Below are 20973 nucleotides of genomic sequence, written 5' to 3'. Positions count from 1 at the left end.
ACTCATTCCTCCTACATTTTTTTACATTACACTATTTTATTTTAATCATTATATCGTTTATAATATTTTTTTATTTCAACATTATACTTTATGAAATTCATAATGATAATTTTTATTTTTTACAGGAATAATGATAAATGATGTATTTTGTTTTTTTAATAATTTTATATTATAGAATTCATTTTCACTATTACTAATTAACACGATAAAATTATAGTAAAAATATTTTATTATAACAAATTTAATAAAAAAATATGTCTAGAAAAAAATTACAAGAATTTAAATTAATTGAAAAATAAAATTAGAATACCTTAAAAAATATGTTATCATAAAATAAAATAGAAATTTATATAAAATCATTATATAAATATGTGAATTTATATCATTTTATAGATTTTAGCTATTTCAACATATAATTTTATTGAGTTCATATGATTTAATAAATTAGTTGTTAAGTCAAAAAGTATTTATGTCTTAAAGACGAATCAAGACTCCTAAAAGTTGCACCTCATATACTATCAAATCATGATTTGTTTATGCGCATTTCAAGTTTTTCAAACAATGTACTCATAAGACGATCTTATATAACATTTAAATAGTATATTTAAGACGTTCACTTAATATTCTATGTCAGAGATTCTTTCATGTAGAAAAAATTCTAGGACCTATCAAAGTCCTATGAAAAATAAAAGAAGTCCATAATATAGAAGATGCTAATCCTCAAGGCGTGCTCTATTGTTGCAGGTGTGTTATGATGAAAGTGATCACTTTCCTACTGAAATATAGACACACTATCATATCGGCATGAAGAAAGAATGTGCATTTAATACAAGTATCAAATGTTCCAACGGACTAAAGACATCAAGTGAAGAACAAAGTGAAAAATCCAATCGTTGAGAGACAATAGATACTTGAAGATAAAAACTATGTATAGAAGAAGTTTTGAAAAAACAAGACACGATTCATTTATATGAATCATTCTTTCATTTTTTCTTGCAAAACTTTTTGTATATTCTCATAAAGACATAAAAACTCTTAAATCACCTTATATACCTTGAGAGAAAAGACTAAAAGTGTTAAGTGATATATTCCTATGTTAGATGATCATTCTTTAGTCACTGAACAACCTTTAGACAAATCTTATTGATTTGTTTAGAGCCAACAATGACTTGATATAATAACGAATACAGGGTTTAAATCAAAGCTTAGGATATAACTTACACGTTTAAGAGTTAGAAGTGACCGTGAATAATACTTATAACTTTGATAAGTTGATAAAAACTTGATGATTGTCAAGAATTGAACATATATAGTTTTAAGGTTAAAACGATTCAATATAAATTTTTTGTGTGCTTTCTTGTTTGATTGACAAAGAGTTTTAAATTTGTTTTTAGATTTTACATCTTCTTTCTAAAGAAAAATATTTTTCTTATCGTCTAATCTTTTATATTCATTAGACGATAAACATGTTTTACAATATTAAGAAAAATTAGTCGGGGAAGACTCAGGAACACAAAAAAATTTAACCTTTTATCCTGTGAAAAATCATCATAACACAAAACAAAGGCAAAAGACGCAAAAAAATTAAAGCTTTTGTGTTGCAAAGGAAGAACAATAGTCAGCCACTACCAAATAAGTCCGAGGAACACAAAAAAATTCAATCTTTTGTACCAACAGAACCCAGAAATCAAAAGGAGAAATGAAATACATCACAAACCTGTCCTCTAAATGTCGGACACTATTTGTTGTCTTCTTTGTTGCTCTCGGTGACAACTTTACGTCGGGGAAGGTTCAGGAACACAAAAAAATTTAACCTTTTGTCCTACCAAAAGTCATCATAATACAAAAGAAAGATAGAAGATGCAAAAAAATTGAAGCTTTTGTGTTGCAGAAGAAGAATAATAGTCAACCACAATCAAATAAGCCCGAGGAACACAAAAAAAATACAATTTTTTTGGGCCGTCAAATAACTGTCAAACCAAGAAATCACGTGAGAGAAAACAACGGGCAAACCAAACAACAACCTTTAGGTTTTTCGGTCAAAACAATCAAATGAAAAAAGAAAACGTAGAAGGATAGGAGAGAAAAGAACCCATAAATCATTTTTTGGCCAACCCAAGCAAAGAACTGTGAAACCAAGCCAAAAAGCTTTGGCCTTTGGGTTTTCCTCTCAGAAGAGAAAACAACCAAGCAAGAGCCTTTGGGTTTTTCGGCCAAACCAAGCAAATGGAAAAAAAAAAAACGCAGAAGAATAGTTTGGAAAAGAACCCAGAAATCAATGGAGAAAGAACCAAGCATATGAAAAATCAAAACACAGAAGGATAGTCTTAAAAATAACCCAAAAATCATTTTCCGGCCAACCTAAGCAAAGAACTGTCAAACCAAGCCAAAAAGCTTCGGCCTTTGGATTTTCCTCTCAGAAAAGAAAACAACCAAGCAAGAGCCTTTGGATTTTTTGGTCAAACCAAGCAAACGGAAAACGAAACACAAAAGAATAGTTTTAAAAAGAACCCATAAAAAATAATTTTCCGGCCAACCCAAATAAACAACTGTCAAACCAAGCAAAAAAAGCTTCGACCTTTGGGTTTTCCTCTCGGGAGAGAAAAGAACCAAGCATCAGCCTTTGGGTTTTTTGACCAAAACAACCAAATGAAAAAATAAAACACAGAAGGATCGGAGACAAAAAAATCCATAAATCATTTTTCGGTCCAACCAACCAAAAAACTGTCAAACCCAAGAAAAATTTTAAAATTTTAAAAACATAATTCAACCCCTTCTTGTGCCTTGCAAGGATGGTTGAGGGATTTGGACCCGGACACATTCTTGACTCAGGGATGTCGTGAAGAACACCGAGAGGGAGACATTGCGGATCGGAAACGCGCTTGCTGTCGGTGGCATATCCACAGTGGTGGGGGAGAGAAGATGAAAGCGTTTAAAAAATTAAGGGAAATGCACAATACAGTACGTGATAGAGGGGAAAGAGGAGAAAGAATACAAATTATTTTAATTGAATTTGAGAGAATTCAAAACTACCGCTGAAATAAAATAAGAAAGAAAAGATTTTTTTTCCAAAATATTTGGGTGTAAGTAATATACTCCAACTAAAACTGATGTGTGAGCATGTTAGCAAAATAAATGCTACATTTACCTTTTTAATATAAACTTAATTGTTGTTTTTCATCAATATAAACTTTATTTATTTATTTATTAAGTTAATTTTATAAAATAATTACTCATTTTCATTTATTTACTAACTTTTTTGATTTGGGTGAAACAATTTAAAATAATACTTATTTTGGAATAGATCGATGACATACTATTTGTTTTTTGAAAAGCAAGACATATAATATAACTGTACGTGATTTCGTTACGCATTTAAACCAGGTAAACGACTGAATCACAAAGGATCACACTTCCTTCGTGTATCTAAACTCTCATACATAATAGAATTGCTCTTAGTTGAGATTTAGAGTCTTACATTAGTTTCTAATTTTTTTATTTTACTTTCTACAAAATCTTGATGCCTCAGTATATAGCAAAAACTCATGTTCGTCAATGTCAACAAAACACACAAGAAATATTGTTAACTTGACACAATAATCTAAAAAAAACTCGAGTTTATAATCCATCCAAAACAACTCTCCCAAGAAAACGCAAGTACTTTATTAGAAGCATAAGTCATTCTATTGTTTTGGTACAAGGGTCAGAGGGACAGTTGGCCAAAATACACACATGCTAATAGGAAAAGAAATTTTAATCCCGCATGTGTGAGGAAGTCCTATAATTTTATATGGGTCATACTTTAATGATTTCGTAGCAAACTGAAAACAATTGCACATATTTATTATAGCTTTACCAGTTTTGTCAAACATGGCATGATTAAATGCATAATATGATTCGTAACAACAATCACTAGTTGGATTGAACCCAAATCCTGCTGTAAGCAAAGCAGACTTACAAGTGTCAATTAATGATTCATACCAATCGCATGCTGCAGGAAGTTGTTGAGATGCATGGACTGTTATTGCCAATAAACCATGAGCCATAACAAATAAGACCATAGTCAAAACTTTCTTTTGTTCCATCTCTTATCTTGAATATGTATGTAACTTTGTTTTCAGTATTATAAAGTTTTGATCAACCATTGCATAGCATAGCAATACTTATAGACTTAATATTAGGTTTTAGAGTAGTTTTGAATCCATTTACAATATCTTTAATTTCTATTTCCTTTATATGGTAAATAATTAACGTGTTTTATATCAACTTGTGTTATATTAATATACATTTGAAATTTTAAATATTTTTTAATTTACCTAATTAAAAAGTAAAACATACATTCGACACAAGTATTCATATAATTCGTATAAATATATGAATAAACATATTTTCAACTTATATAGTAATATTTATCAAATATATATACATATATAATTTGACAATATATTTATAATGATATTAAAAAAATATAATATATTAATTGAACTTAAGAAACGTTATATTATTATTTTTAGACCACATGAATTAAGAAACATATATAATGTTCCACATATATTTAATAAATATAATATATTAATTTAAATTTATTATCATTTAAAATTTATGTTTATTAATTTTAATAAAATATTTTATTTGATAAACATTGTTTTTAAATATTAATAATAAATTTAATTATAAATGACATTTAATAATTATAATAAATACTACATTAATAACATAAAATATATAAATACATGTATTAAATTACATATTGCATTTATTAAATATGTTATGTTCCATAAATTTTATATTTATAATGTTATTAGATATTAATATTTAATGCTTATATAAAAGCTACATTAATAACATTAAATATATGCATGATTATTAATTACATTTATAATATTATTAAATATTACTATTTAATGCTTATATAAAAGCTACATTCTCTTGCAAGCAGGCAAGTGAAGATGAAGTTGTGAAACCAAATAACTTGTATTATTTAAATCTGTAACATGTTTTATAATATCAATTAGTATCTATCAATATAATTTTTTGATTTTTTTTCAAATTTACAATATTTATGCACACACACATATATAATTACTTTAAATTAATTTTTCTTATATTTTAATAATTTTAATAATTATTTTAGATTAAACCCACCTCTCTCACTGTAGTTTCTTCTCTTTTCTCTGTAACAAAATATCATATTTTTTTAGGTTTAATATATATTACTTTTAGGCATTTAACATATTCTACTTTGAAATTTTTATAGTTTTTCCTTTTTCAACTTTATATTTGTTACTAAGAACAAGCTGTATGATATCATATTGTTGGTGATTGTCCATTAATTTTGGAGATTCATTCAGATTTCCAATTCCAGTACAGCTAGGAGAATATTCTTTTCATTATTTTAGGATTTCCTGTATATTCTTTCCTTTTTAATCTCTTGCCAATTAAGAGGAGATTATCTCTCAATTATCTCCTGGTGGTCTTATTCTTCCTTCAAGTTCAATAGTATCTCTTATTTATTTTATTGCTTAAATATTGATATATTGTTTATTATTTATACTATATGGAATACTCCTAAAAGGTTATTCGTCTTGGTAACTTAAATGACATACCAGATGTTATGATGATTGTTGGAAATTGTTTATATTTTTAGGAATTGATGTCCAGGATCCTAGAATAGCCAGATTCATGTATAGTGACGATTAGTACTTGGGGATTTACATTTCTTATTATTGCTCATTAATGTAAATAAATCTGAAACGACTATAAATAAGATAAAAGAGATACTGCTGCTTACTTCTAAAATCTCAAACAATGTAATCAAAATATTCTAATATTCAATACAAATTTCCAAATCTTTAGCGTACATGTGCAGACTTAAATGGAGGTTAAAACTTTATTTGCTTATTTTTCTGTGTGAGTAGAATGAACATTGTTAGATATTGGAGATGTCTTTAATTATGGTAATTTTGTCCTTAAATTAGGAAATTATAGCATTTACATAATTATAGTAATTAGGCAATTATTTTGTCCTTTAATTATGTTTTATTTTAATTTATTATGCATTGATAATTTAGTACATTTTATCTATTTTCTAAGGATTAATATATTTTACTCTCGATTTTCAGGTTGTGCTGGATGAGGCTACTAGGTCTAATCTCTTACTCTTGTCTAAGTTTTATTGTTATTGACTTCGAAACATCCAACATTACATGGTTGAGGCTGCCAGGTTTTTAGCATAACCTATATGCACAACATGTCTGAACTAGTTTCTTATTTTTATATAGTTTTTATTTTTTATTGATTTAGTTTTAGATTTCTTCAGTTTCTTAGATTATTATCGTGAAAGTTCAATCCAATTTATAAATCAAGAAAAATCCAATTTTGTGTTTCCAAAAACACACACTGCTTCAATACTTCTTATTTTCATATTTTTTATGTCATCAAGTTGTCTATGGTTATCTAATTGAGATTCAAACACTTTTCTTCATGGATTTAAGGTGTTCCATGCAATTGCTTAAGCAAAATGTTGAATGCAATGAATTAATAGAACAAATTGTCAAACAATTGCATGTCTTAAGCTAAATTATTTTAGGTTGGATTTGAAACAACTTAACCACGTATATTGCTTCAAAATAGAAGAGTACTCAAATACTATACACAACAAGTTTAATGTCATTCTTCTAACATTAAATTTGTTGTACTTCAATAGTAAAACAATAGATGAGTACTGCTCTGTTTTAAGGTGATATATGTAGTTAAGTTACTTCAAATCCGTCAAAAAATAACTTCTCAGATGAGAGCTTAAGGCATGCAAAAGTTTGACAATTTGTTTTATGAACCCCCTGCATTCAACATCTTGCTCATGCAATAAAACACACCTTAAAACCACATAGAAAAGTGCTTGAATCTCAATTGAATAACCGTAAACAACTTGATATTTGAAATACTGAATTTGTTTTCATTAATGGAAGCACAAAATTGAATTATTGTTGATTTATAAATAGGATTGAACTCTTCACAATTTTATTTAGGTATAAAAAACTGGTGAAACCTAAACCTAGAACAATAATCTTTTCATACAACAAGTGCCTTATATATTCTCTAAGCAATGTAAAACAATAAATGAGTGCAACAACAAATGGACATCTCATCATAACTAACTTTCTCTTCAAAATTATCCAAATAGCTTCTTAGATGGTAGCATCATGCTCCCTCAAAACCCTAGTGAATAATTCATATACATATTCAATGGAGACATCCATATCCTTCTTATCCATTGGATATTTGGTACGAATCTTTTAAGTGAAAACTAACATATTTAATAAAGTATATGAATTACTTTGTTGCATAACCATATATACACATGCAAGGACAAGAAAATAGATCTAAAAGGCAAAAGTTATAACAATGGAAAACAAATTACGTATATATCATTTGTGCATATCAAGAGGAAAAGAAAGTGATAAAGAAAGAATAAAACAAAATGAAGAAGCTAAAGAAAGAAAATTATTAATTATGTGATTCATGATGTTAAAGGTTCTTACTGATTTAACAGTGTCGATGTAGGATTTCAAGGATGATTTTGGAGACCAAAGGAGCTTCATGGTGTTAAAGGTTCTTTCTCTCTGCATTTACTTGTCTTCACTTTCAGTTTTTGGAAGAAGGATGCATATTCCCGGAAAACGCATTTAAATTACATAGATTGGTGATTATCCTTGATAGAAAGATTATATCTTGATTGTAGAACACAAATACACATAGTTAGAGTATGTAACACGAACAATGTAAATTTTTTCTCACCTGGGATTATACACACTTAAATTTTTCCACCCTTACTAAATGTCCTTGGGAAGTTAAAAAATTATAATGTGTGTAGTGTATACCTGAGAAAAGTTACCGTGGTCTCCTCAATTCAATAGGCTCTTCTTCCTTCGTAAGCATTTGACACTTCTAAGTCTCCCCATGGTCATATATAAAAATAAACAAATATAGCTTGAGAATACCGTATAAAAAGCTAAGATAGTCCTAGACTTGGTTAAGAAATTCATAATCTTTAACTCATGATCATTAATAATAAAAGTTAGATTCAAGTCATTTACCTGATTCTTGATCTGCTGCACCACTCCTTTTCTCTGTGTAAGCAATATCCAAAGTTCAAACCCTTCCTACAAGAAACAAGAACATTGATTAGTAATGAAGCCGCGGCACCGCCGTCTCCACCTCCTCTGCTGCCACCACCCTTTTGGCGTCAACACCTCCATCTATCATCTGGGATTATACACATGTACATCTCACTTCAGACAAGAATTAATCAAGTGAAACAATAGTAAACAATAGAGCAAAAGAGAAAGAAAAAGTAACACCATAAAAATTATTAATTAAAATGTATACCAATTGTTTCTTTGGGCTTAATGTACACGTACAGATTTAAAAGCTTACATGTACAACGTCATATCAGTAATTAAACACCCTACTTAACATCAAGAACCATACAAAGAAAAAAAGAAAGATGGTTCCATGAGAAGTTAAATGTTCTTACTGATTTGACTTTTCACGGTGTCCATGTAGGCTTTTCAAAGTTGTTTCTTGATGGTGTATGTGTCCTCTTTCTCTCGATCTGTGGGTCTAGTTATCATCAGTTTCTGGGTGGCGATATGAATATCATGTGAGGGTTATTGAGGGAGCAATTGTGTTTCTTGGCCACCAAAAGAAGAGTGACAGAACGCCTGCAATGTTATCAAGTTTTAGATATTTAGATTTTATTTAGATATCTTTATCCATGATAAGATTGTTATTAACATATATTTTTCATAATCCAATTATATATCTAACATAGCCATATGAATAATTAATAGCAATCACATTAACAGATGATTGTGCAAAAGTTGAGCACTTTCTGATGCTGCGCTGGGATTTTTTTCAAGAAGCCTATTAAAAAGCAAAACTTTTATAACCAAAAACAAAGTGTTCCAAACACCAAGGCATATGGTTATGTGAAAAATGAGTTTTCTCCCACAAAACATTCCATACTGTTAGTATACCAAAGTGAGAAGCAAAACCAATTGAATGCAAGGAAGCACAAAACTTTCAGTTATCAGAGAACAGAGGAAAAGCATAACAACATATTTTTGTTTTCAGAACCTTGTTTCCTCTCTACTTACTTCACGAATTTGAATATGATGCTTCAACCATGACTTCTTAAATTTTTGTTTTACACAGAAATATATTTTTAATAGGCTGTGATGTCTGCACAATATGCATAAGTACTATATGGAATAAAATTAAATAAGAAGTGAAAGCAGAGAAGGATATTGAATGAATCATCTCCAGTTAATTTCATCAATTAGTGTAATAATACTCTTAGGTACATTTTTTAATAACAATTCTTATAACATAGGAAAGAATAAAAACAACGAAAAAATTATGAAAAGAGATCAGTTATAGGATAGTCTCTGGCCACTGAAGATACTCTGGACAACAACTAACAAATCAGTAATAAAACATAAGTTAGATGTAAATTAATTATTTTCAAGGATAAAAAAATACGTGCAAATTGAGTGAGCCAAATTAAAGTCAATGCCTCTCAAACCGCTTATATATATCCATAATCATTCATTAGAACAACATTACCAACTGATATACCTGACATAATATCCACATTCTAACACACACAGAGAAAGAGAGAAAAGAGACACTTACACTGCTAAGCTTGGTCTCCAGAAACAGTCCTTAAAAGCTTACATGGACACTGTTTAATCACTAAGCACCCTCAACTACAAGAAGCACCAATGATCTAATGCCAATTCCTATAATTAGGATGTCTAAGGAACTAGGTAACCCTTTAACTTGGAAAAATTATTAGTAGCAGTTTACTTTCTTAATCTCTGGTCAATGCTACTTTTGTGTTAGATTCAATCTAAATTCCACAGACATAAAAAACCACATTTGATTTTTAGGATCTATATCTATTATTAATTAAAATGTATAACGATTGTTTTTTTGGGCTTAATGTACACGTACAGCTCTAAAAGCTTACTTGGACAACGATAAAAGTTACGTAAAAATACTTGTTTACTGAAACAACTTGTCCAACATAGCAGAACTAAGCACACACCTAATGTTCTTATGACTTCAAAATAAACATCTTTTGTAAATATTCGGCGTTCCATCTTTTTTAATTTTGAATCACTGCCTTGCATACTCTGAGAAGCCATGAGACATTAATCCTCGGTTATATTTTCATGGTTAGCACAAATTCTCATTTGGATAGTTTTGATGAGAAAGTTAATTTTTATTAGATACCAACATCTTGTTGTTGCATTCATTTATTGTTTTATATTTGCTTAGATAATATAATAAGACATTAGCCATAGGAAAAAATTATTGTTTTATTTCTAGCTTTCTCCAATTTCTTAGATTATTATTGTGAAAAATCAATCCAATTTATAAATCAAGAAAAGTCCAATTTTGTGTTTCCAAAAACACATATTGTTTCAATACTTCTTATTTTCATATTTTCATGTCATATCAAGTTGTCTATGGTTTATCTAATTGAGATTCAAACACTTTTCTTCATGGATTTAAGGTGTTCCATTCAAACACACCTTAAAGCCACATAGAAAAGTGCTTGAATCTCAATTGGATAACCGTAAACAGCTTGATATTTTAAATACTGAACTGGATGTGTTTTCATAAATGGAAGCACAAAATTGGATTACTGTTGATTTATAAATAGGATTGAACTCTTCACAATTTTATAGGTAAGAAACTGGTGAAACCTAGACCTAGAACAATAATCTTTTCATACAACGAGTGACTTATATATTCTCTAAGCAATGTAAAACAATAAATGAATGTAACAACAAGTGGACATCTGATCGTAACTAACTTTCTCTTCAAAACTATCCAAATAGCTTCTCAGATGGTAGCACCACGCTCCCTCATAACCCTAGTGAATAATTCATATACAAATTCAATGGAGACATCCATATCCTTCGTATCCATCGGATACTTGGTAAGAATCTTTTGTGTAAAATCTAACATATTTAATAAGTATATCAATTACTTTGTTGCATAACCATATATACACATGCAAGGACAAGAAAATAGTTCTAAAAGGCAAAAGTTATAACAATGGCAGACAAATTACGTATATCATTTGTGCATATCAAGAGGAAAAGAAAGTAGTGATAAAGAAAGAATAAAAGAAAATGAAGAAGCTAAAGAAAGAAAATTATTAATTATGTGATTGATGGTTCATGGTGTTAAAGGTTCTTACTGATTTAAGAGTGTCGATGTAGGATTTCAAGGCTGATTCTGGAGACCAAACGAGCTTCATGGTGTCCATGTAGGCTTTTCAATGTTGTTTCTTGATGATGTATGTGTCCTCTTTCTCTCGATCTGTCGCTCTAGTTATCATCAGTTTCTGGGTCGCGATATGGATATCATGTGAGGGTTTATTGAGGGAGCAATTGTGCTTCTTGGCCACCAAAAGAAGAGTGACAGAACTCCTGAAATGTTATCAAGTATTAGATATTTAGATTTTATTTAGATATCTTTATCCATGATAAGATTGATATTAACATATACTTTTCATAATCCAATTATTTATCTAACATAGCCATATAAATTTTTAATAGCAATCACATTAACAGATGATTGTACAAAAGTTGAGCACTTTCTGATGCTGCTCACAGGTTGTTCTGTCATGTTCAGGTGCCTCATTAGCAGTAGAATGCAAAGATGGGAATTAAATTAATACCATGATTGAAGAAAGAAATGAAGAAAACATGTGAAGAGAATCAAGGGATGTACTTTAAAGATTGATACGTACCCGAATGTTGTGGCCTCAGGGCCACCTCTTGTTCATTGAAACCAAGATGGAGAACACATTATCAGCTGGAATTTTTTTCAAGCAAGCCTATTAAAAAGCAAAACTTTTATAACCAAAAACAAAGTGTTCCAAACACCAAGGCATATGGTCATGTGAAAAATGAGTTTTCTCCCACAAAACATGCCATACGTGTTAGTGTTAGTATACCAAACTGAAAAGCAAAACCAATTGAAGGCAAGGAAGCACAAAAAATTTCAGTGATCAGAGAACAGGGAAAAAGCATAACAACATATTTTTGTTTTCAGAACCTTGTTTCCAATCTACTTACTTCACGAATTTGAATATGATGCTTCAACCATGGTTTCTTAAATTTTTGTTTTACACAGGAATATATTTTTAATAGGCTGTGATGTCTGTACAATATGCATAGGTACTATATGGAATTGAATTAATCATCTCCAGTTAATTTCATCAATTAGTGTAATAATACTCTTAGGTACATTTTTTAATAACAATTCTTATAACATAGGCAAGAATAAAAACAACGAAAAAATTATGAAAAGAAATCAGTTATAGGATAGTCTCTGGCCACTGAAGATACTCTGGACAACAACTAACAAATCAGTAATAAAACATAAGTTAGATGTAAATTAATTATTTTCAAGGATAAAAAAATACGTCCAAATTGAGTGAGCCAAATTAAAGTCAATGCCTCTCAAAGCGCTTATATATATCCATAATCATTCATTAGAACACAATATAAGAAAAGATCAACTAAAAATAGAAAAAAAGACACAGCCTATTATGACTTCAAAAACCCTGGACAATTCTTTGGACTTAGTTTTCAAGCATCATGTCATCCTTGCCAAGTCCCTCCAGAAACATGGTAAAACTCTGTCTTTTCATCTATCTCACTTTTATTCCATTTTTCTCTCTATCCCTCTTCAATTTTTGTCAAATCATATATTTATCACATCAATTATTTTGTCTCTCTTCTTTTAATTTTTCTCATTGGGGTCAATAGTCTAATCAAAATGAATCCCTCTAGAAAAAGTGATCTTCTTCTAATTCTTGATCTATGTTATTGATTCAACGGCTAGGACCCTCAGAATCAGTTAATGTTTCTTGCTTCACCTCACGCACACCCCTCTCAAGAATAGTTTCTCTGCCTTGCATGCCAAGACTAACCCTCTTGGACTCACCTTGGCCACCCTCAGAACCCTAGCAATTCATCACCATAAAATCCATGAACACAAAGATCGAGGCCGTGATACGTACCTTGTAACCGTGTTGCGATTTGCACCCAAGGACCATGAATCGATTATGAACTTTTCTTTTCACACCATTCAGCCGTGAGGAAATTCTTCTGTCCCTCAGTCCTTAAATTTCTCATGCTGCATGCATAACAAACGAACCCAAATTAATCATATCGAAATTCAACCCAGAGATCCATTTCCTACCAGTACAGTTTTTTTCTCTAAATGAATTGATAAATTTTGAAAGAAAGAAGCATTTTAATTATAAAGATTCTTGATCCATGAAAGAAAGATTCTTGATCCATGAAAGAAAGATTCTTGATCTTAGCATATAACTAATGATGGATAATTAGTGTAACACACACGTTAGGTTCTTTTTCTTCCCACACAATTGAATTAGAAAAGTTTTATCATGTGTACCTGCTGGAGCCAGATATACATGAATCCACATCCCCGAAGTTCTTTTGCCTAACCATGGAAAATAAGAATATTGAACTATGCTGCTTGCAATCCTTGTCAAAAAAAAAAAACGAGAAGAAAATTCCCCAGGCTCTTCCATCGGAAAGTGCACCGTTATATATTGCTCCCTTGATTAATTATTCACCCTTTCACGATATATATCCAAATTAAGACCTACCCAAAAAACAGAGAAAGAAACAGAGTCACAAACCACAAGCTCGTTTGATCTCAATAAAATTCCTTGAAAGCCTACATTGACACACTTAAATAAATCAGTAAGAACCTTTAACTTAAAAAAAAAAAAAAATCAGTTCCGCGTGAATTGGATTGTAATCGAACCTAAATCAAATTAATTTTTTTTTGAAAAAATAATTGTATTATCTTATAAAACCAATTCTGTTGATTAAATTTTCTATAAAACCAGTTGGGTTGATTGAATTGGTTTTCATTTAAATATTTTTTATTTGCAAAAAATAATTCAAAAACTAGGTCGAAACTGATTCGGCTCTTAAACTAGCTTAAAATGGATTAAAAATTAGTTCAGTTCAGAACCATTTTTTTAAAATCAGTTCGATTTTGAACCGGTTTCTAAATTAATTTGACTATTAGAATATAAAATAAAAAATGTTAAAACAATTTGAAATCCTTTCGGTTAAGTTACAGTTCAGGTTTTTTTAACGAAGTAATTTATACATACCCCTACACGGACCTTGTAACTGTGTTGTGAGTTACACCCAACGAGCATATGAATCGACTAACAAGTTTTCCTTCCACTGTTCCGCACCATGCAGCTGTCAGGAAATTCTTGTGCTCCTCATTCTTTAAATTTCTCATACTTCATGCATAGCAAACAAACCCAAATTAATCATATGGAAATTCAAACTAGAGATCCATTTGCTACTGGTACAATTTTTTCTCTGAGTTAATTGATAAATTTTTAAAGAAAGAAGCATTCATATAATCTTGGAACATATTTTACATACAAAAGATTCTTGATCTATGAAAGAAAGATTCTTGATGTTAGCAAATATGTAATGATGCATAATTAGTGTAACACGTTTTTTTTCCACACAATTTAATTAGAAAAGTTTTATCAAATGTGTCCCTGCTCGACCTAGATATGCATGAATCCATGTACACGGCGTTCATTTGCCTAACCAAGGAAAATAAGAGTATTGAATTTTAGGTAACAAAAAAAAGAGAGAATATTAAACTAGAAGTTATTTAACAAAAAAACTTGTTTATTGAACCGTTAAATAAACTTATTCAGATAATAAAAAAAATTAAAAAATCATCTGAAATGACATGTCAAGTATGATTAGACCAATTAAACACACGCCTAGCGTTCTTATGACTTTAAAATAAACATTTTCTTTAAATATTTGGTGTTACATTTTTTTTTAATTTTGAATAACTGTATTGCATACTCTGAGAAGCTATGAGCCTTTAATCCTTGGTTATATTTTCATGGTTAATTAGCACAAATTCTAGTTAAGATAGTTTTGGTGAGAAAGTTAATTATGATCAGATTCCTGAATGTTGCATTCATTTATTGTTTGCTTATAGATAATGTAATGAGGAATTAGTAATAGGAAAACATTATTGTTTTAGTCCTATTTATAAATCAAGTACAATTCAATTTTGTGCTTTGGAAAACACGTCCTCTTTCAATACTTTTTACTTTCACATTTTTATGTCATATCAAGTATCACCAACCATAAATAATCTAGAAAATGAAACAAAGATCCACCAGATTGGAGAATTTAGTTTAAGGCTTGTCTTTGGTTGGTTAAAATTCAGAAGCCTTTGTTTTGGTACAAGGCTTGTCTACAAACATACAAATTCACATCTATCATGCACTTTGAAATAGAATATATTTAAATGTTAGTTGTGATTGTAATTTTATTGCTATTTTTTCTTATGTGTTACACACACACACACATTAGGGATGTCTACAACAAGAAGGCCTTTTTTAATTCTAATTGAGAATAACAAAGCTGGAACATAACCATATTTGGATAATCAAGATTAAAATTTACTTAAAGACTACATTATCACTTGAAATAGTTACATGACTTTGTTTTAATCTCAATCATTCATGTAAATCAAATGGTGTACACTTGATACTTGCTTATATTACTCTCTTTCTCATATAAAATATACACCCTCACTTGTGTGAGTGTGTGTGGTAGTGGTAGGGATTTTCCATCTCATGTTATGATCTAGTGTTTTTACACTTCTATCTCCGTTGTCCAATTCAAGGCAGGATCAATGAGTTAGACAACCCTGTTAAACCTTAAAATACACCCTCAGTAGCAAACAAACAAAAAAAAAAACAGAGAAAGCTGGCAGAAGAAATATGGGATAGCACATATGGAAAAATAAACAATGTCAAATTACTGAGACAAGAAAATATACTCACATTTTTACATCACCAAAATAGTCACCAAATGTTGCAATCAAGTACTCAGTAACCTGCCCCTCACTCCATTCTGATAAATACAAAGAAAAGGAAAACTCAACTTTCGAATTAAATAAGGCACAAAAGCATTCATTTGAATAGATATAAAGGAAACGTAGTAAATTTCTTGTTAATACAATGAAGTTTAGCTATTGTACAGGATAATGCTGGATACAGTAGTACACATTAACCCAAAAAAGCAATTGCTTAGCAGAAAGTATCAAGTACAAGAACTGTAAACTGGTATTATGAATCCCACAAGCTTTAAACACCTAACAGTAGAGTGCAGACTATTATATCTTGAAGTTAAAGACAATATGCATTTCCTATGTAAGTAGATGAATTTATTGCAGAAAAGTTTAGAGTTCAAAAATCAGGAATACTGCCAAGAGACAAACTCATCCCTCTACAAATCTGACCAAAATAGTTATAAGCATAAAGCCACACAGAACCAGCTAGGTTGATGGTAAAAATTATTTTACCTTTCTGATATAGCTTCAACAGTAACTCCTGGACACCAGGATCTTCAAATATCACACTGACAGTTTGATGCACAGCTTCCTATCACCAAGAAGAAAATTCAATGTATCAGAAGTCAAATCTCTTCCAAAGCAAGAGATATTCATCAAAATGGTGATTTCATTGAACATACCAAAGTAATAGATGTTATTTTAAATTCTCTAGGAGAAGAAATTAAATTAAAAAACAATAAATTATTTATCTGCAGTTTAGTCCTTTTTTAGGCTCATTGCAATGTATGCTACAATTTGGTACATTTGGTTGGAGACACTCTCCTATGAGGTTTCTTTGCCACATAACTTGATTTGGGATTAGATCAGGCTTCACAACATTTTACACAATACTTGGCATACAGTGATTTACAAGTTTATTCACAAAGTGTGTAATTACAAGATACTACAAATATTTAAACAAAATCCAGGAGGAAAAGATTATGGCATATATACAGAAGAAGCCATATCTGTCATACAACTCTTGATCATTTCTAAACAGCTAGACAAGTCCATCCATAATCAATTTGTATTTAACAGGTTTCCATCTGTAATTATGTGATCTCATGATTTGTATCACATGCAAACACTTGATCTTAGAATGTGGGTTTGTACCTAATTCAACCCCAAAAGTTAGCTCATAGGATGAGGGTTGCTCTCCACTTATATATTGTATCTTGGCACTATCTCTAACCAATGTGGGACTTGGGTTTTTCCCAACACCCCCCCTCACGCCCAACACTTTTGGGCTTGGTGCATGGATAGCATGGTAGATGGCCCTTTGGATGAATCTAGGATAGACTTTGATACCATCTTAAAATGTGGATGTGGATTTGGGCCTAACTCAAGTCCGAAAGCTAGCTCATAAGATGAGAATTGTTCTCCACTTACATATTCTATCTTGACACTATCTGTAGCCAATATAGGACTTGGATTTTTCCCAATACTTGAGATCATTAAAGCAAAAACTGTGAGGAAACTGATACATACAAATATGTTATAAAGATAATTTCAGAAAATTCCATCAAGAAGAAATGCTTGTAGAAGTTGGAGAAGATGAATGTCGGTTAAAAGCATCATATATTGTGCTGAACAATTGCAGTAGAAAAACAACACACACACACACACACACACACCAGAAAAGTATTGAATAAAACATTCTACACTCTTTCATACCTTAGCTACCTCAAGAAATCCCTTACAGGTATCTTCAAAATTAACCTGTAGTGAAACAAAAACACAAATACATAAAGTCAAGAAAATGATTGGCTAATTAATCATAATTTCCAATACCAGGCCCCAAAGTCAGCACATAGATCAATGCTGGAAGGAGTAACTGCAGCATAATGGTGCACTTAAATAATTAAGCAAATGAATTGGCTTTTGATCATCGATCAGTGGTTATATATTGCAATAGCAGTTTGGCTTGTTTTGAATGTGGATGAATATGCATCGGCAATTGATAGTCAAAATATTGCAATGGCCTGACTTTTCTTGTTGGAGTTAGTAGTTTATGACATACTGAAAGACCTCAAGTTGAAGGATGCCTTTCACTCAGGGTGGTCAGAATACTCTAACACTCAGACCTGTTTGTCTTCTGAAAAACTTGCTTTAGTCTGGTGTGTGCATGCAGGGAAGAGAGAATTTTGTTAGCTAGGAGGCTTGAGTCTACAAAAATTCAGGATCCATAAGCATAGTTTTGGCAGCTAAATGACTGATTCGCTTTTCATTTGAGGCAACTTTATGGAACTAGGTAATTGAGATTACATATTTTTTACAATGTTGTAGGAATTCAACCCAAAGTTTACTGTACTCATGTAAGTCCCTAAAACTTTATTTCTAAGTGATCCGCTTCATTTACGCCATTACCCATAGTGTCTTTCAATTTGGTTAAGTTTAGATTGTTAAGAGGAGATTAGCATGGGGAACACTCCTTTCTCAAAGTCCTTTCCTTATCTCTATCATCTTTCTTCTCTAAATAGTTGACCCATAATTATTTTTTACAACATTCAGGACCCTAACATTTCTTGGAACTTTGAGTTTTGAAAAACTAGTGAATTATAATCTTCCATGATCTTACTAGATTCTACTTATCTCCAAATCCTAAGAAAAACTACTGCATTCAAGACACAAATATTAAGGAGAACTAGCATTAGTAATTCCATGGTTTTGGAATCATGTTCTCTAATGTCTTTGGATTCTTCAGATACATGACTGCACAATTATTATATGTTGATGAAGCCATTACTTATATTTTGAATTAGGCAGCTATTAGTAGTGTTGGCAAATGTCTGCTATAGAGTTGCCATGGCTGAATGGTGGGGCGGCTATAGAGCTTAGGCTCATCATCCTTTCTTTCATCAATAAAAATCTCTCGTTTATACTATTTTGATATATCAATTATTCAAATGGTTTCAAAAGGACCCAAAACTATTTGGGATAATAATGATTTGGATGGCTGCAAGAGAGGGAGGCTGCCAACATTTGGGAGTCACTACCACATCATCCAAGTGCATCCAAGGGAGCATGGACACAAAACAGAGAATACTAAACTTGAGAGCCAACTCTTGAGAAGTAAGTCATATTTTTGTTCAATAATTTTGTTAAAAATGTGTTTTTTTCTTTGAGGGACAGACTGATAAGAAAATAGAGCACAGGTTTTCTCATCATTCACAACATGCATCATATACCCGATGTTTCCAAACAAAAAAATAAATAAAGAACTTCCGTTCCAAAAGACTATGTCAACATTGCAACAGTTATCAAGTTAATGAAATTAGGAAAAACAACAAACCTGCTCAGCGTAGTTCTGTGGAAGGGCTTCTATGGTGCTATTACTTAGCTCCATTGCAAGGTCATAGCAGCGCAAATTGTTGTTAATCTAAATACGATGTTACATGAATCTCATGTCAACAGAAAACAATCCTATGTTGAAACAATAACGCAACACTTACAGAAAAATTACACTAACCATAGCACATAAAGGTTCCAGACCAATTTCAGAAGCTGGTTCTTCTAGTCTCTTCTTTTCAGCTGCTTGAAAATCAATCATCACCTGCAAAAATACATAGTATAACCTAGGATACAAAGCTACCGATATAAGGAGTAAGCACTACACATTGCGCTATGAGGAGCAATTCATGGATTTCTAGTGATATCCTCCCAATAATGATGAAACTTGAATACATTGTTGCACTAAAAAAATTACTTTCCAACTTCCAAGTTCTGTCCAGTTTGCCTTTATTTTCCTAGAGTATGTAACACGAACAATGTAAATTTTTTCTCACCTGGGATTATACACACTTAAATTTTTCCACCCTTACTAAATGTCCTTGGGAAGTTAAAAACTTACAATGTATGTAGTGTATACCTGAGAAAAGTTTACGTGATCTCCTCAATTCAACAGGCTCTTCTCCCTTCGTAAGCATTTCACACTTCTAAGTCTCCCCATGGTCATATATAAAAACAAACAAATATAGCTTGAGAATACCGTATAAAAAGCTAAGATAGTCCTAGACTTGGTTAAGAAATTCATAATCTTTAACTCATTATCATTAATAATTAAAGTTAGATTCAAGTCATTTACCTGATTCTTGATCTGCTGCACCACTCCTTTTCTCTGTGTAAGCAATATCCAAAGTTCAAACCCTTCCTACAAGAAACAAGAACATTGATTAGTAATGAAGCCGCGACACCGCTGTCTCCACCTCCTCTGCTGCCACCACCCTTTTGGCGTCAACACCTCCATCTATCATCTGGGAGATTATACACACGTGCATCTCACTTTAGACAAAAATTAATCAAGTGAAACAATAGTAAACAATAGAACAAAAGAGAAAGAAAAAGTAACACCATAAAAATTATTAATTAAAATGTATACCAATTGTTTCTTTGGGCTTAATGTACACGTACAGCTTTAAAAGCTTACATGTACAACGTCATATCAGTAATTAAACACCCTAATTAACATCAAGAACCATACAAAGAAGAAAAGAAAGATGGTTCCTTGAGAAGTTAAATGTTCTTACTGATTTGACTTTTGACGGTGTCCATGTAGGCTTTTCAAAGTTGTTTCTTGATGGTGTATGTGTCCTCTTTCTCTCGATCTGTGGCTCTAGTTATCATCAGGTTGCGATATGGATATCATGTGAGGGTTATTGAGGGAGCAATTATTAGATATTTAGATTTTATTTAGATATCTTTATCCATGATAAGATTGTTATTAACATATATTTTTCATAATCCAATTATTTATCTAACATAGCCATATAAATAATTAATAGCAATCACATTAACAGATGATTGTGCAAAAGTTGAGCACTTTCTGATGCTGCTCACAGGTTGTTCTGTCATGTTCAGGTGCCTCATTAGCAGTAGAATGCAAAGATGGGAATTAAATTAATACCATGATTGAAGAAAACATGTGAAGAGAATCAAGGGATGTACTTTAAAATTGAT

General features: G+C 31.0%; 1 protein-coding gene and 1 long non-coding RNA gene across 6 annotated transcripts; both read right to left on the bottom strand.

Annotated features, from left to right (window-relative positions):
- Positions 1-6403: 6403 nt before the first annotated feature.
- LOC114405881 lies at positions 6404-13767 on the bottom strand. Of its 5 annotated transcripts, none has more exons than XR_003665307.1 (7): positions 13507-13767; positions 13109-13224; positions 11831-11917; positions 11276-11507; positions 8537-8723; positions 7881-8265; positions 6404-7730 (listed from the first exon to the last, which is right to left on the bottom strand). It is a non-coding gene; the product is annotated as an uncharacterized LOC114405881 (long non-coding RNA). The 5 variants fall into 5 exon arrangements; XR_003665306.1 differs by having other exon boundaries at positions 6404-7947; positions 8097-8265; XR_003665309.1 differs by having other exon boundaries at positions 6404-7947; positions 8097-8162.
- Positions 13768-15963: 2196 nt separating this feature from the next.
- On the bottom strand, positions 15964-19600 carry LOC114405633 (exocyst complex component SEC6-like). The gene is made up of 5 exons (XM_028368078.1): positions 19487-19600; positions 19310-19396; positions 17692-17736; positions 16489-16567; positions 15964-16037 (listed from the first exon to the last, which is right to left on the bottom strand). Exons 1-5 carry the CDS (start codon positions 19565-19567, stop codon positions 15964-15966), a joined length of 366 nt encoding a protein of 121 aa, XP_028223879.1. The 5' UTR covers positions 19568-19600.
- Positions 19601-20973: the final 1373 nt, after the last annotated feature.

This window comes from Glycine soja, chromosome 3 (genome assembly GCF_004193775.1).
Source record: "Glycine soja cultivar W05 chromosome 3, ASM419377v2, whole genome shotgun sequence".
In the NCBI taxonomy this organism is placed as follows: domain Eukaryota; kingdom Viridiplantae; phylum Streptophyta; class Magnoliopsida; order Fabales; family Fabaceae; genus Glycine; species Glycine soja.
The sequence above is the reverse complement of the archived record's forward strand: the minus strand, read 5'-3'. Positions and strand labels throughout refer to the sequence as shown.